At 33.6% G+C, this 18,371-nt stretch overlaps 1 protein-coding gene across 3 annotated transcripts in view; it reads left to right on the forward strand.

The window, feature by feature from the left end:
• Nucleotides 1–17,070, forward strand: part of LOC127848842 (uncharacterized) — a 20,168-nt gene extending 3,098 nt beyond the window's left edge. The window contains exons 1-8 of one of the 3 annotated variants that reach the window (XM_052381499.1): nucleotides 7,360–7,469; nucleotides 8,288–8,341; nucleotides 9,531–9,616; nucleotides 10,357–10,428; nucleotides 11,032–11,170; nucleotides 15,267–15,364; nucleotides 16,003–16,077; nucleotides 16,915–17,070. In XM_052381499.1, the coding sequence (XP_052237459.1) occupies nucleotides 7,457–7,469; nucleotides 8,288–8,341; nucleotides 9,531–9,616; nucleotides 10,357–10,428; nucleotides 11,032–11,170; nucleotides 15,267–15,364; nucleotides 16,003–16,077; nucleotides 16,915–17,031 (654 nt within the window). In that variant the 5' untranslated portion in view covers nucleotides 7,360–7,456 and the 3' untranslated portion in view covers nucleotides 17,032–17,070. Of the gene's footprint in view, nucleotides 1–7,359; nucleotides 7,535–8,287; nucleotides 8,342–9,530; nucleotides 9,617–10,356; nucleotides 10,429–11,031; nucleotides 11,171–15,266; nucleotides 15,365–16,002; nucleotides 16,078–16,914 lie in introns of those variants that run through there. The other 2 variants (XM_052381501.1, XM_052381500.1) reach the window with 2 other exon arrangements.
• Nucleotides 17,071–18,371: the final 1,301 nt, after the last annotated feature.

The raw sequence follows: 18,371 nt of genomic DNA on the forward strand, positions 1-18,371 counted from the left end.
TAGTAGTAGTAATAGTATAGTAGTAGTAGTAGTAGTAGTAGTAGTAGTAGTAGTAGTAGTAGTAGTAGTAGTAGTAGTTGTAGTAGTAGTAGTAGTAGTAGTAGTAGTAGTAGTAGTAGTAGTAGTAGTAGTAGTAGTAGTAGTAGTAGTAGTATATGAGAAGTAGTAGTAGTTGTATTGATAGTGGTTGTATTTTTTGTTTATACAGTATATTCAATATTTCTTTTCCTTTATGTCACTTTATTTTACTATTGTTAATTCCAAGTTTAAATCCAGACACATTTAGCAACATTTTCCCTCATAACTGTGCGAGTGCTAATAATGTATTAATATGTATCATTATCTATTTTTTATGAAAAAAAAGCGATGCAAAAACAATATTTCCAGCGCCCTTCTAAACACCACAAATTTATATGAAATAAAATGGAATACTGCCGTTATTCATATTGCGAATTTGCATAATACTGATATCACCCTAACTAGATGAAGTCTCTTTAACGCGCAAACTATCACATATTTTCTGGTGAATAATTAAAACAAAATATATTTATTTATCAATCTTTTTTTTCGGCGTAGGTGTATTAAGCCAGCTTTTCACCTTACCTGACCTTTGTAAGTGTCCAATAAAATTCAAATAAAATTTCCCTCGGCTAGGTACGAATGAATACACTTCATTTATTCCATTGGCTGATTTTTAGTATACCACCAGAACATTGGAAACATATCCGCGTCTTTATAACACTGTTCTACTGCATGAAACAATTTTATCTCTAATTAAAATGCTTTATAGATAGAACAGTTTTACACACAATTCTCGACATCAATACAGTTTGTGCGTGCACCTTTTATTTTCAAAGATTTACCAGCGCAAAAGCGTTTATACTTAAAGGCTATGTTCTAATATTTAGTACTTACTTCCATATTCCTGTCAAAATGTAAACATGTAAAAGTATAAAGAGCAGTGGAAGCGAGGCTTCACTTTAATGGATTGCATTTCAACCCGCGAGGTATACAGGTCATCACCGGAGTTCGCGGCCAGTAAAATAATCGTTATACAAGAGAAGTATTGATGCAAAACATCAAAGGGCGTCGGGAATTTCAGTGTAACAGGCAATCAATGAGTTTTGTGTTATAACCCTCAAATAACCATTATTTATGATGTTGTGTTATAACCCCCAAATAACCATTATCTATGATTTTGTGTTGTAACCCCCAAATATTTCAAGTTCATTTTATTTACATTGGTTTCCTTTTTTACTGGCATCCGTGTGCAGTTTTCATTAAAGCGGGTATATACGATTTTGTCAAATATTTATGAATTTATATAAACTGTGTAAAAAACTTATTATATATATATTTCAATATAAATTAAAATAAAAGTTAAGAAGAACATGTGTCGAAAAATGCGAAATAAGCTAGATATTTATTACTGAAATTGAAAACGGCTGTACAGCCGAATTCGCCAGCATGTATACCATACATGTACGATGTGCATCTAAACTTAGTTTAACGGTTTATTTGAATTCCTGCAACGATATCTATTCATACGACACACGAACACTATCTCCGATCCTACTGCAAAGACGAATGCTTCTGTTATTGCAGGAAAATATGTACGTCACTATCGGCTCGGGGCGCTTATTTGCCTTTGCTTCATTTTATGGAATTCGGCTTTAATGTATAATTTTTCTTGCCTATTTTGTGTTATTGTAACATATTTTATCAATATATTACAATTAAACACATATAAAAAATCGTATATACCCGCTTTAATGGAACAGAACTGAGTAGGTTTTAAAAAATGTGCTTCATCTTGTAAGTTTAATTTCATATTTTTCTCAACTTCAAGGGGAGATGATTCTAAACTTATTCTTACGTTGCTCATTTACGATAGGGGTTGAGTACTCATTGATATGAAAACACTGTAAACGTTTGGAAAAAAAGAAGGAAAACTGTAAATTGCACGAAGAAGCTGCATTTCACAATACTTTGAAATTCAGTAAAAGATCATAATAGATTTATTGCTCCGATATTCATCATTTTCAATAATAATTCAAAGAGACATAATTCTGGACTTATGGACTTATGGTCCGATATTGCTCATATAGAGTTTGGGCTGGGTCCTCATTGATAAAAAAAAACTGTGCAAGTTTGGGAACAATCGGATGAAAATTTTTGACTTCGAACAACAATTTCAAAATTTCTCAAATTCTAAGGAAGATAACTATGAATGTAATGGTCGGATAATGCTAAAGGGCCCATACCACCTGGATAGTAATACGTGTCGCGCTTTGCGCTCTATATGTGGTTCTTAAAAAAAACCTCAGAGGAGTGCTTGACTCTAGGGAAACGGGTTGCTGGGACACAGCTCCTCCTTGATAAGCGGCTGCTTCCTTTATCGCAACTCATTGTTACAATCAATAATACGTGTCGCGCTTCGCGCTCTATATGTGGTAGGGATAGTACTTAGGGCCTATGATAAACAACCATAACAATACATGGATAATAGATGTGTTGTTTGCATTTATTTGTTAATATTAAAACACGTGTATTTTTATAAGATATTAAAGTGATGTAAGATTTAATTAACGTTGTCACCACGCGGCATCCATTAATTTTAATAAAAATGTCCAATTGTAGTAAAATTGATTTTAAAATGTCTACATAAAATAAAGCTTTATTATATTTATTAACCTGACTGAAACAAAATTGTCAGCCGCCGAACTGTTCTGTTCGTGCAGGAACCATGGATTATACCGGGGGCCTTTAGTTGATTGTTGCGTAAACAACTTCAGTCTAACGCTCTCCCAACTGAGCTATTCCGGCTGACATCGTTAATGTACTGCTATTTGGTGAAGTTGTGTATAGCGATCGTAATTATATGTCTAATAATAAACTAATACATTGTACGTTTTCGTACCACTACACCTTCCATTAAACTTGCTTGTGCGATAGGTCGTCAAATATCGTACTACATTGATTCTCCACTAAATACGCAAATTAGAAAAACCACAAAATAAAAATATTTTGATTATGTTTTGTTTTTATACAAAACCAGAAAGTTTCGCGTATTTGCCCAATCCTGTGATCTTTCCCCTGTGATCAGTTGTTGATCAGTTATTTATTAAAACAATTAGCTTTGCATTATTGGCAATAAATGTTGTAATAAATGTAATAGGCACAAATGCAGTACTTGTTTACACTAATTTACACAAAAAATCACCAATATGCAAGATATTCTTAAAACTAAAATATATACATCGATCCGTTAAATAACTTCTCCTTCCATAAGCGAAACAAGAAATATCTTTAAAAAAGATATACGGCGTAAATAGTTTAATGAATGAGATCAAGGATAGCGAATGTCTTTTTCTGTGCAGTTCTTAGCTGCATCACACGCAGTACGGGATGTTACGGGGAGTTTTCGCGGCTTATTTTACATTATAACATATTGCTGGTCATAAACCTATAGATACAAAACAGAAAACCAAAAGAAGAATGGAAGTGAAATTTAAACATATGAGTCAACCGGCCACACGAGAACAAACCTGTTTTAGTGGTCTGTCGGGCATTGCTATTTGATTCGATTATTAACAGTATCGAGAATCATCGTGCTCATGCTTAAAGTGATATTATGGGCATTTTGCACTGTTGAATTGAGCTGAAAAGAATTAACAGGTCAAAATAGTTAGTTAAAATGTGGTTACTGGTCAATTATCTGCAACTCACCTTGCTACCAGTTGTTTATAAAAATATATTTTATATTCGATATTCTTACGTGACCCACCCAGTCCTGTAAGCCGAAATGATCCGTAAAACAATATTGTGTCTTTGTGTCGTATGAACAAATCTGCACTAAAACTAAATTTAGGTTCAACTCGTAAACGCATGATCAGTTGTCAAACGAAAGTACGGTTAATATTCAAATGCATTATTTTTCTCTTTCTGGTATATTGTTTTAGTATGTTGATGCTGCATTAATTACTATAAGTGTATATGAAGTAGAAACATCAAAAATAATCAACGGTTGCGATAGACACCTATAAACTGTTACATGCTCATAATATCACTTTAGTACATTAGGCAATATGGTGGAATAATTATTGTTAAATTTATTAAAAATAATATTTATCATTGTATTGTTGAAAACACATTAAGAATCTATTATTGACATACCATAATTATATTGCTGAATATCTTCTTTTAACATATTTCTGGTCTAAAGAAAATTCCAGGTAACCTAGTTCACGGATAGCGTCTTTATTATATAACGATTATTTTACTGACCGCGAACTCCGGTGATGACCTGTATATAAACTCTGAATGTCCGCGACTTGACCCGAAACCTCGCGGGTTGAAATGCAATTCTTTAAAGTGAGGCCTCGCTTCCACTGCTCTTTATACTTTTACATGTTAACATGTTGACAGGAATATGGAAGTAAGTACTAAATATGAGAACATAGCCTTCTAAGTATAAACGCTTTTGCGCTGGTAATACTCTGAAAATAAAAGGTGTACGCACAAACTGTATTGATGTCGAGAATTGAGTGTAAAACTGTTCTATCTATTAAGCATTTTCATTAGAGATAAAATTGTTTCATACAGTAAAACAGTGGTACAAAGACGCGGATATGTTTCCAATGTTCTGGTGGTATACTCAAATCAGCCAATGGAATAAATGAAGTGTATTCATTCGTACCTAGCCGCGGGAAATTTTATTTGAATTTTATTGGACACTTACAAAGGTCAAGTCAGGGTGAAAAGCTGGCTTATGCAGCTTACGCCGAAAAATGCATTACATACTAGTCGCCGCTCTCCAGAGCGACGCCAATAATAAAGACGCTATCCGTGAACTAGGGGACCTGGAATTTTCTTTAGACCAGAAATATGTAAAATGAAGATATTCAGCAATATAATTCTGGTATGTCAATAATATATTAATGCCTTTTCAACAATACAATGACAAATATTGTTTTTTATTAATTGAACAATAATTATCCCACCATATTGACTTATGTATTAAGCATGGACGCGATGATTCTCGATACTGTTTATAATCGAATCAAATGGCAATGCCCGACAAACCACTAAAACAGGTTTGTTCGAAGAACGCGCCTATAAATACGGATACTTCGCGCGTGGCCGGTTGACTCATATGTTTTAATTTCACTTCCATTCTTCTTTTGGTTTTCTGTTTTGTTTCTAAAGGTTTATGACCAGCAATATGTAATAATGTAAAATAAGCCGCGAAAACTCCGCGTAACATCCCGTAATGCGTGTGATGCAGCTAAGAACTGCACAGAAAAAGACATTCGCTATCCTTGATCTATTTCATTGAACTATCAACGCCGTATATCTTTTTTTAAAGATAGTTCTTGTTTCAGATAAAGTTAAATAAAATAATTTGTTTTAACTTGCATCTACTCAAAAAGTATTTTGGGTAGGTCGCAATACCTTTTGTGTCGTCAACTTTTTGACGATTGCCAATATAATAAACATATGCAATGCCAGGCATTTATCTCCCGAAACCCGTTTTAATATTCTTTAGTGAATTTATTAAAAATGATTGAAACTTTGAGGATCAAACAAGATTAAAGGTCGGCACAAAAAACTAGTATCTGTCAAGTAACTGGGAACAACCAATGTTTTTACGCATTGCCTTACTTCAGAACATTGCATACCGTAATATGATCGATAAGACATTTTAAGAATATTTTAACGCAAACGTCTATGATCATCTACGGCGGAAAAAAGTAGGAATTTGTATGTTATCTAAATGTAAATATGCATCACATTTTAAGAGCAACTTAAAGTGACAAGCCCATTTGGAGAAACTACGCATGTGAGAAACTACATACAAACAATACAACAAATGATACGACGTTTTTTTTTAAATGTTCAACAATTTCGACTTTGTGGAAACAACGAAAAGGCAAATATGATGCTATGATGCTATTAGGAAACATACACACACACAAAAGAAAAGCGTCATTGCCATAAAAGATATGTTTCAATTCCAAATAGGGCATGTTGCAATAGTATGGAGTTTTTACCGTATCCAGTTACGTATCAGAGGCGTGTGACCAAAGCCAAATGTCAATTCAAAGTACTTGCATGAACTGTGTACGTTAAAGGTACACCGTGCACAAACGAGAATTGATTTTAATTCGTGCGTCAACAAGTATTGAATGACTTTCAACGCTTACTTGAATTGATGATGATGATGATGATGACGACGTTGATGATGATGATGATGATGATGATGATGAGGATGATGATTATGATGATGACGATGATGATGATGATGATGATGATGATGATGATGATGATGATGATGATGATGATGATGATGATGATGATGATGATGATGATGATGACGTTGACGTTGACGAAGACAATAATGATGACGATGACGATGACGATGACGATGACGATGATGATGATGATGATGATGATGATGATGATGATGATGATGATGATGATGATGATGATGATGATGATGACGTTGATGACGTTGATGATGATGATGATGATGATGATGATGATGATGATGATGATGATGATGATGATGATGATGTTGATGATGATGATGATGATGATGATGATGATGATGATGATGATGATGATGATGATGATGATGATGATAACGATGGTCTTGGTGGTGATGATGATGGTGGTGTTGATGATGTTGTTGTTGTTGATGATGATGATGAGGAGGAGGAGGAGGAGGAAGGGGGGAAGATGATGACAGTGATGATGTTTTTATGATTATGATAATTTGGTGAACCAATGATAGTGATGTTGATGCTAATTCTGTTACAAGCAACTTATAACAATTCGGACAATTGTCACGTTCTATTATTTTAAGTTAAAAGGGGCCTTTCCACAGATTTTGGCATATTTTGAAGTTTGTCATTGAATGCTTTATATAAATAAATGTAAACATTGGATCTTAAAAGCTCCAATAAAAAATCAAGAATAAAATTTAAAAAAAAAGGAAAAAAAAGCAGCCGGTACCAGGGCTCGAACCAGTGACCCCCGGAGTCCTGGAGTAAGTCTGAAGTAAAAACGTATTTGCCCTCTCGGCTATTCCGCCGGATATGAATAGATTTAGTATGTTATATAAGCAATCTTCGAAGTTTCGTAAATTTAAACGACAACAACAGAACTCCCCAAATGATTCAATCGTTTCGCGTTGCAACGCTTTATAATGTTTAGGTTTTCAAATCGTCAAAAGATACATATAATGGCTATATTTAACTATGGTAAATGTTCAGCTATACTGTTTCCTCACAAATATCATAACTAAAACGAAAATTTGCGAATCTGAAACAACTTTTTTCAATTTTGTCAATTTACCAAACCGTGAAAACATCCCTTTAACAATTGTAACGAGTGTCTCCTTTATGATAAGATACCGATAAAAAGGGGTCCACAACGACGCAAACTTGACGACATGGTCTCATTCGGTAAGGTTTACCTAAATATTAACGTTCTGTCTATTTTATTTCTTATTTTCTGTCTTATTTTTTTTGTAAGTATATATCTTTTCTTACTGGGTATTATTATTAAGGCTACAATTCAATCTGGGGCTCAAGTTTGTTTAAAGTCGTGTTGTTTGTTATGATTAATTTTCTTTCGGATTAATTCCTAATCAAATGTATGTGTCTTTTGATGTTAAATCATATTTCCACGACGTTGAAAGTCCTGGTAACTAGATTGAGTTACACAGTGTGTAGGTAGCTTGCATACCATGGGAATGCACAATTATTTTAATCCAAGTAAATTATTAAGTAACGCGTTGAAATCCTGGTTTCGTGGTGTTGCAATGTTTTTTGTTTGTACCTACATTTTTTCTGTTTTGTTATTTCTTCATTTTATTTTTTTATTTTTTTACGTAGATCCTCTCCGTTTTTGTCGTTAATCATTATGTTTGTATTACTTTGATTCCACTGACTTCATAATTCTTTTCTTTCTTAATTGTGTGTATTGATGTGTTTTTGTTCTACTTGTTGTTATGTTTGAACTGAGTTGTTTCTTCCTTTGCCAATACTATTGTCTTTAATAAAATGTACATTATTGATTTTCTTCAAAAGTTACCATTATTTATTATTTATTTTTTGTTTCTCGTTTGCATATTCTTTTGTAATTTTTTTACATTCTTTTCCTTTAACTGTTTCTTCCTTGACAGGTATATCCTTTCATCCATGTACGTGTATACTAGTTCTTCACCGGGATTTTGTTCTTCCCTGTGTCCATTAGTGAAACTACTTTACTTTTGTTTCAGAAATGGCGAAAACGATAGCGTTGTCTGTAGTAGTTTCGTTTATGCTCTTCAAAAGTAAGTTTTACATTTTTAGTTAATGTTTATGGAAATTAATTGATTTAAAATTGGAAAATTTAATTTTAGTCGCAGCTAAGCATTTATCTTTCAAATGATGCATATCATCATGATTCAGCATTTTTATGACTTGATACGTTCTTTACCAAGAATATTATTGTGCTATACATGAAAATCGCCGACAAAATCCTGAAGTTTATTAAGAATCTAAACTACAAAGAGCAATGCTTATTTGGTACTGATCCCATATTGAGTAAGGTGACATATTTTGTACGTGGATTGGTCATGAAAATGTTCGTACGGCCACTCCCTCTTGCAAAGGTAGTTGTAGTTATGGTACTTTCTCTGTGCATGAGTTGGTATGACGGGAGCAATTGAGTCGTGTTCTGAGAAAACTGGACATAACGAATGTGCGTGCAGTCCGCACAGGCTAATCAGGGACGAAACTTTCCACTTTTATGGCATTTTTCGTTTAAAGGAAGTCCCTTCTTACCGGAAATCTTGTTAAGGCGGAATGTGTCGTCCCTGATTAGCCTGTCAGGACTGCACAGGCTTATCTGGGACGACACTTTACGCACATGCATTATGCCCAGTTTCGTCAGAACGCGACTCATATGTGTTGACCTTTTTTACCAAGGCATTCAACTGACTATATGCTGGTATTTTGTATCATTAACTGGTAGTTGAAATAAATATACTATGTCGTAAAATATATAGCATTAATTAAAAAAACACACGGTAAAAAACATCTCTGCTTAAACAAAACGGATTAGGTAAAACTTTACCACGTGGTCGAAAGAACAGAACAAATTTTATTTCATTTTACGAAGTTTTACAAATCATAGGCGCGGCATATCTGACGAAAATCTGATCAACTTGCTGTGGCCTTGTGCAAATTTTGACAAATATACTTCACGATTTAAACCTGAAATGTCCCAAGATACGTCAAATATACTAGTGCAAAAGCGACTTGTCGATATATGTCAGGCTTATGTTGTACCATTTGAATATATTCAACTTAATTAAAGTTGTAACTCTTTATATGGGACTTTATTTATTTTGTACACAACCAAATTAATATTTTTACAAGGCGCCACTAAAATTTGTCTATGAAAAAGTAAAGCACCTTTGCGTCAGTGGTGCGTTTAAACTTGTCTAGCTTTATTGCATTGTAATTCATGTTGCATAGCAACCATAGCCCTCGGATGCTTTGAGTGCGTGGACTCCCCACATCCCGCCGACTGTAATCAAGTGACTGTCTGCACAGATTACGAAGTAAGCAGACATTGACGTCATCTTGTGTTTTTTATCCATTTATGCCTAGTGGTCTCTCCCATCCTTCTGAATTGGATTAATTTATTTTGCGAATGCCTTTTTTTCTAGACGCTAGGCATAAATGGGTTTATTTTAAGCTCAGGTAATGAAGTTAGTTTAAAGGAACGTGTTCACAGATTGTCAAAATGACAATTTTTAACCTTTTTTCCAAAATAAAAGAACACTGTATATAAGACAGCGTTACAACTAGGAAATAATTTAATAAGTTTAATGTTTCGATTGTTTTGTTTTAGTTCGTTAATAATAATAAAAACACATCACTTTGATGAACGAATGATAAATGTGACGAAATTGTAATCTACGCGATACTGGTTCGAGCCCATTGCGAACAAAGTTTTATTAATGTTTATTAAACTGTATTATTGTTATTAATCGGATCTCAACTTTGTGGACATAGTTACACAAGAAAACGTTGTTTGACAACCTATTCGGTTTTTAAGTGACGTGATATAAGGGTAAGACGTCACAATTTGAAAACTTGGCATAAAGTTGTGCTTTGAAGTACTTGTTGTCGGGATTAAGAGTTTTATATAATGATAATATATTGTATAGTAGCGTGGTAATAGGTATGTACGAAAATGTATGTGTTCTCCGTAAATCTTATTTAAGAGTCACGTTATAACGTATAATTACCACGACGTCACAAAAAGCAATGCCGTCATATGTGGATTTATTTACAGACATGTGTGGTTAAACAGTACGTGACGACTGGTGGTTTGATCTTGTACTCAAGTGGATGTGAGACAAAATCAGTAGGTACTTTCACATTTTCAGTAAATTTTAAAGTGAATTTATTTTCAAAGAACATTATATACATTTATTTAAGGGTTATGGCGCGACAAACGATGCAATATTCTTGGCTTAAGATATTTATCATGACCGAGAAAATTGTATGTGCTCTAAAAAAATAAGTGTGCGATTCAATAAATGTATTTTCTAATATCTTACTAGCGATATACAAAACAATAATTATAAATCAGGGTGTACCATATACGCTTTCATATTTAAACAATATCTTTTGGCTTGAAACATTTTTTGCAACAAAATGTCAAAGCGAAGAGGACACAACGTTTTATAAATTGTCAGATGTTTTGATTTTAAGAAGGCCATTTTTAGAAATGCGTTTTTTTGTTTAAAAAATGTTGTCATACATGGATATCAGCGACCGAATGTTACATATTCCTGTACGAGGCTTACGTAGTTTTCCTCTTTGTACATTTGTATGCGCGTTTAAGGTCGTGTTATATTTTTATACTTATTTAATTGGTTCCGATGTTTTGATCAATTCTTTTATGTATGTTGATGCTTATCATAAAACATTAATTTACAACATGAATTTAAAATAAATTTCCCAGACGTGTACCAGCTTTGGAAAAAGGAACATCGATGACGTCATTCATGAACGTCAAAGTCGTCAGCAGTCTAGTGACGTCATAACTTGCGCGGAGTGTTGCAACGGCTCTTATTGCAACATGGTTGGGTGCGGCATTACAAGTAAATCTTCATTTTAATGTTATGGTTGATTGCGTTTTCCGAATGGAGCTTCGGTAATTCAGCAATTATTAGACTTTGTTGAAAAAGGGACGGTGTGCTATTCCGCAGTTTTGTTTACTGAGTATCGACATAAATCTACCATAAACGAAGCGGAACTACATGTTTTGAAACGAAATCATTTTTTTCACTAAATGATGTTTCTGGATATTATGGTTTATGTAAATGTTTTTTTTTATTTTAGCAAAGAAAATGGTATATAACAAAAATAAACGTTAAAACTAGTATCGAACCTTTTTCTGAATTGCAGATTGTTTTAAATGTTGCTTAGCAGTAATAATAAAAAAACAAATAACACAATATGTATATTTCAATAAAGTAACTTGAAAACTTGACTTCCTTTAATTATTTTGTCACAAATATAATAGACAGATTAGAGATAATTTCTGCAATAGAATTTATGTCTAATTAGATATAATGTTCATGAAACGTGTAGCTAGCAAGATGAATTATTAAAACAAACACGTGCATCGTTTAGCGACCACATTTTTGACGATGCTGCGAGGCATCTTGTCTAAGTTATCATACCATGAAAAAATTCTTCACAATGCCGACCTATGAAAAAGACCGAGCCAGTCCGATTGAGATAGCTCGATTTTTCTAATCGGCATACCTCGCTTATTATCATTGATAAAGCTAACGGAAGTTCAGCTATAAATAGGACAGCATATTCTGGTAAAAAGATTTAATAATAGTTTGAAAACGTTAATTTTAAATCACTTATATTCAATCCATTATATGTGTATAGATCAATGAAACAACTATGCATTTTCTGTATTGTATTTGACATTTGTCGTGATTCTGTAAATAAATTGCGAATTAAAACGTGTATAATTAACGTTTAACGCGATCATGAGTGTAAAGAAAACGAATTATTCCGAACCTGCCATTTGTAAATGTTAAAGCTAGTACAGTCGATTGGTGTATAGCGGATTTTAGTGAGTAACGGATAGGTAAAACGTTTTTTTTGCTAAATACTTTTATTTATGTTAAGATTTATAGTTTTCTATGAATTGAATATAAATAGCCTATATTGTTAAGTCGATTTATGTTTTTGTTGACGTGTGTCAATGTTTACAATTGGTTCTTTTTTCGATAGCAAAACAAGGTCACGTTGCGTACGCACCGTTTTTGTGACGAAAGGAAAAGTGCAGACGAATGGTTTCTTGAATTTTGCAGATTTTGTTTGGTAAACATAATGTTCATTGATGTAATATTTTAGTATTATGAGTCCTTTACAAAAGTAAGAATGCTCAGAAACCAAATTGACGCGTACCATATAAAATAAGCATGAAAGCTACAACTCGGGATTTAGTGAATAACGGACAAGTGGTGACCCATATTCAGGAATGTGGGGATTGTCTCAAACTAAATATTAACTCAATTGAAGTTGTCCAATACACATGTGGTTAGCGTGTGGCTATGATATTACCGGTAATTAGTGAAACGTCATTTTTAATGAAAAATTATCAAATTATAACGAAAAATTGATTTCTCTGAAAACATATTTTTCACTTTCAAATCTATATATATATAACAAGGTATTCAACTCAACATGACCCGAATATAGGGTGCATCGCTTTGAACAGCCATTACTTCATCAATTGTGCAGCGATTTCCATGAACTTGGTCTTATTAAACGCAGAAATGAATTTCCTTTCTAGAAATGTACATATATTGCAATTATTTTTTACAAATGCTGTGTCAAATTTCAAGAAATAACACGATACACATGTAATCCGATAAAGACCTAAGCGATACGGTAATGGCTGAATCAGTGTACCATGAAATTCGCGCTGTAAACAAATAATATTTTTTCGAAAATTTTAGACCGCTGGCATGTTTCAATAGGAAAGACACGTGCCTATCTAGGTTTAATGGTTTAATTACTGAATGCATTGTGTTTACGTTGAAATGAGACTCGAAGTCCTTAGCTATCCGTTACACACCATCCGACTGTATAGTATATAAACAAAATAATAGCCGTATGATATCAATGTAACTCGCTCTTATGCGTTCTCAATCATTTTGAATATTTAATAAACTTTTCAAACAGAGATTACAGAGCCACATTAGTGCACACACTATGTTCGATAATGCATTCGTTTGTTGGATATTGTTTTCTGTTTTAAACACATATTAGGTCATATCGCAGAGATTTAGTTAACCTTACCATGTGTTCATGGGCGTACTTACGTATCCAAGGTGTATTCGACTATGTGCTCATACCTACTTTCGGGAATCATCATGAAATTATTGCCGTACTAAAGGAACAAACATGACTACGCTTATTGAACTAGAGAAAAAACAATAATCAAAAGAGAAAAATTATATGTCCATGCACGTTGGGCGTGTGAAATCACGTCCGTACACATAACATCATTAAGTTAGTAAAGGAAACAACGAAATATAAAGTTTGGTATGATATACATGTGAAATTCAAGTGCATGTAAAGTTTATAATATATCTGCTACGTAACGTAATGTTAAAACCCATCAACGTTTTACTGTAACAGAACGTGTTTTTTTTTAAGTTAAGTGGTACAGAAAATAGAATATCTTTTTAAAGATATTTCTTGTTATATTTGATCGAAATTTAACCCGCCTCCCAATTTCGCTGAATGGGTCAAGTTCCCCACGAGTACAACTTCCCCGACACCCCTATTATTTTTTTCGTCCAAAAATTTTTCGTACCCAATTTTGTTCGTGCCCAATTTTTTTGTACCCAATTTTTTTTTCGTACCCAATTTTGTGTTCGTGATGTAAATATACTTCAATTGATGCTTTTATATCCACCCTCTTCAAAAGCATCGTCACACCAGTACTGTCAGAACTTTGATTTTCTAGAGGAACACATATCATAATTGCTTGCTTTATGAGTGTGGCCCATTATATAGATGTTTCTCAAGATAAATGGATAAAGTTTTTTTTAATAGAAACTGTGCATACATTAGAGTATGTGTTGAATGTTCATAAAAGAGATGATGTCGCAAATACATAAAATGCTCATACACAAATATTATACTTCATTTCCTAGAGGTATAATAGTTATCTCAGCGTTTTGCGTGTAAATAAGAATTTATCAACAGAATAGATACCTACTTTTAACAAAGTACTAGAAATAAAAAAGTATTCCATTCTAGACAGAGACTACTTCAACAAAAAGTGAAACTTTTGATTAGTATTGGTAAGACATTGTTGGTACATTGTTAAAAAAACAACAACTATATTTTATAAAGTTATCCAGGCTTTCGGAAGAATGTTGTTTGTTGCATTCTTTTAGAAAAGCGTTTACAAAAGATAGTGCGCCTTTATTAATAGTAGTAGTTTTATTTTTTGGTACTGATACACACATCATGGTAAAATACAAACAAATAGATACATACTAACACATACTGATGGATGACTAAGTAATACATGGCATAATATAACAAATATAAGATCATATAAATAAATAATAACAATGAAATGCTAACCATTACCAGGGATAACATAAAAAAGTGAAAAAGATTTCACTTATTTCTATTGTGGTCCCAGATATTGACAGCATGCCACTGAAAGTCATGTTACTTGTATCAATGGTAACTACCATGTAAGCACAAAAGAACTAGTTCAGTTAGGAATGCTTAATGAGATCACTAAATATATATAACATGTTTATGAGTATCACATTTGATGTTGCATCACAGATGTGTCAGTAATACTTTAATCCAACTACTTTAAAGACAATACATATTATTTAAAAACTACAATGATTTAAGATTAATAGGCAGTAAAGTAAAATATGGCCATTGTTTAAATAAAATTGGAATAAAACAGGTACAATCATTAAAGGCAAGTTAAAATGACTGTGATAAAATCAACTGGTCATTAAGTGGGTTTTGATGGCTTGCTTAAACGTGTGGGAAGATTCGATATCCCTAAGTGATTGTGGGAGACTATTCCACAGAGCAATAATAGATAGACTGCTGAAAAACAAGAAAGTATATATCTGACTACTTAAAAAATGTATATAAGAAACTGTGAATCCATATTGCTAGAGGTATCTCAGCCGGCCCGCGGCCCGATGTGTTACGCGTGCAAAACCTCTGACTCCCCGGATGCCTGCAGAACAGTGACTGAATGCGAACAAGGCATGGTAAGTCCTTGCGCGTTTAACTCTTTCAGTGCTGGAACCGAATTTGAAAGCCTTTGCAAACAGTTTGGAGCCAGATGATACGCCACAGAACGTAGCGTCTCATCAGGATCCAAACTGTTTGCTATTCTGATAGTATTCTTTGAAAAAATCGAAGAAAATGCTAATTTTAGAAATTCAGCAGACGACATTTTAGCAGACGACACATTTCCCAGCATGCAAAGGGTTAGGAAATCAGCTCTGCTCACAGTGCTTTATTATTCTAACATATCTGTAAATTATTATTTGCACTTCTTGCCATATACGTGAAGAGTTTGTTTTTTTCTTTTTTGGCAGGTACAATCATGGCATCATTTTATTATATTTGAATGTGACATAAAAAAAAACACAATAATATTATTAAACTACTGTATAATTTTTCTGGTACGATAATGACGTCATTAAGTTTGCTCGTAAATTTTACAGAATAGATTAGGATAGCATTTAATTGCGTGTAAATATTACAATAACGTTTAATTTAGTCAGTTTACTTATGACATTATCAAATTGTGAGGTAATTAAGCATGCATGATTATGACATCATAAAAATATGTGTTAATTTAGCATTTTCAATTATGAAAACATTAAATTATGTTTGACAGGCGTGTAAGTTGACCCAGATACCAGGCTCGTTACCAGGCACACATGAATATGAATCGGGATGTATGAAAGAGTTAGTAAGTACGATATTAAATACTTCATGAACACTCTTTATTTCCTTTTAGTAAGGTATTCGTTTTTACTTGTAGTATTTAAAGAGAAAATATATATATTATATTTCATATCATTTCCCGTTCGCATACAATTATACGAATATATATCTTTGAATATGAGTTTTAAAGTGGGATGTTCCATCGCCTCTGATTGATTTTCAGACCTTTCCTGTTGAAAGTTTGCCTTTAAACAACATGATGTTGTTCCTTTTAAACATTCACTGCGTAAATCCAGATTTGCCTTCTGCAATATCTTTTTCTTTTATCTGTTTTACTTTTTTAAACATGTATTGCGTAAATTCAGGAGTGCCGTTCAAGCTGATTAATTAAAAAAGTTGTACATGCACATCGTAAACATGGACTACAGAAATTTAGGTTTACCGTTAAACAACATGTTTTGCAAATAGTTGTACCTTTTAAACATGCACTGCGTAAATTCAGATTGCCGCGCTACGACATCATCTTTAACACATTTATGCCTAGAGGACTCTCCCATCCTTCTAAATTGGATCAATTTATTTCCAAAATTAGGAATGTTTAGTGTATATTTATTTCTATATTTAGATTTTTTAAAATAGAAATTCCTTTTAAAAAACAGCGCAGACCCTAATGAGACCCATCATGCGGCGTTTCATCTGGGTCTACGCTGTTTGCCAATGCCTTTTTCGTAGATGCTATGCATAAATGGGTTAAAACAGCTGTACCTTTCTCAACCAGTTCTGCCTAAATTATTGTTTTCCGTCCAATGTGAATTTATTTTCCAAAAGTTGAACCTTGTAATCATGGTATACGTGAATTCAGGTTTGCCGTCTGCAGATGGGACAAGCACATCACAGCCCGGGATTCTGTTCGGTCTGCTGCACGGATGACTTCTGCAACAACTCGTGTGCCTCCAACAGTACCATGAATGGAAAATAATGGCGCGAATGAAATTGCATTAAAAAGAGTTAAACAGTTTTTAATCTTAGTATTAATTGTACGACCATTTTGACGCTAGTTTGTGTTTGGTGTATTTCTTTTGGCAATTAAAAGGACTATCTATTGACAGATATAAATTTCTCTTTCTCGTGCACTTGAATTTCAGTTTTTGAATAATTGAATTAATAACAATTTTTTTACTCAGAAACAAATCTTTTATTTTCTGATGATGCGAAGAAGAAACTTTTGCAAAAAATGCTTATTATGTACAAGTTTAATATCACTGTTTCACACTTTTTATCGACGTAATAAGAAAATAAAATGTACTCTCGACGTGTCCGGAAACAATATATGTGAAATAACGTCGTTTATCGTACTTTTGCAACTGAAGATTATTTTGAATATACTTCATCTCGTTTTGAATAGAAAAGTATTTTTCTAATGTCATCGTTTATAAACTCTTGACAAAAATAAGCTTTATTTGAATAAATCATACCTGCATGTATATGCCATAGTTGATGCCGTATATAATTATGACAGCGAAGAATTATATGTTATTATATTTAGCGATTTTATTGACAGTGCAGCCGTATACCAAAGCGATAAGTGTATGGCTTGTTTTTGTTGAGTCGTAAGTCCTTTAAGAATCGTGGTCATAGATATCATTTGAGTCGTGTTCTGAGAAAACTGGGCCTAATGCATGTGCATAAAGTGTCGTCCCAGATTAGCCTGTGCGTACTGCACAGGCTAATCTGGGACGACACTTTACGCACATGCATTAGGCCCAGTTTTCTAAGAACACGACTCATTTTATAGAACGTTCGAAGATGTAGTTCGTTGCGTTAATAATTTTTGACACAGTCACCATCGTTTTTCTGATCGAAAATTTGACGTTGTCGGCGAAGGTACTACTTAAATTTACCCTTGGTACTCTTAAGTATTTTACAATGCATCTCGGGTACGGAAACACGCTTAATGGCATCCGGTCATACACATGTGTGCTTTTTAATATATTTTCCGTACCCCCGGTACTTTCTTGTGTTCTTCAGAGTACCAAGGATACTCATTGTAGTACATGAGCAATCAACCGTAGCTTATTTATTCAAAATTACACTTTTCAACTCCTGAGCCGCACGTGACGATCACACTTTTCAACTCCTGAGCCGCACGTGACAATCACACTTTTCAACTCCTGAGCCGCACGTGACAATCACACTTTTTAACTCCTGAGCCGCAGGCGACATTATTTTAGTTGTGACGGAATTTATTACTGTGACCTATTTAGGCTGCCACGGCTGTGAGGAGTTTACTAGGTCAGGTCATTGTAATTTCGTACTCAG

Source organism: Dreissena polymorpha, chromosome 10 (genome assembly GCF_020536995.1).
Source record: "Dreissena polymorpha isolate Duluth1 chromosome 10, UMN_Dpol_1.0, whole genome shotgun sequence".
Lineage (NCBI taxonomy): Eukaryota > Metazoa > Mollusca > Bivalvia > Myida > Dreissenidae > Dreissena > Dreissena polymorpha.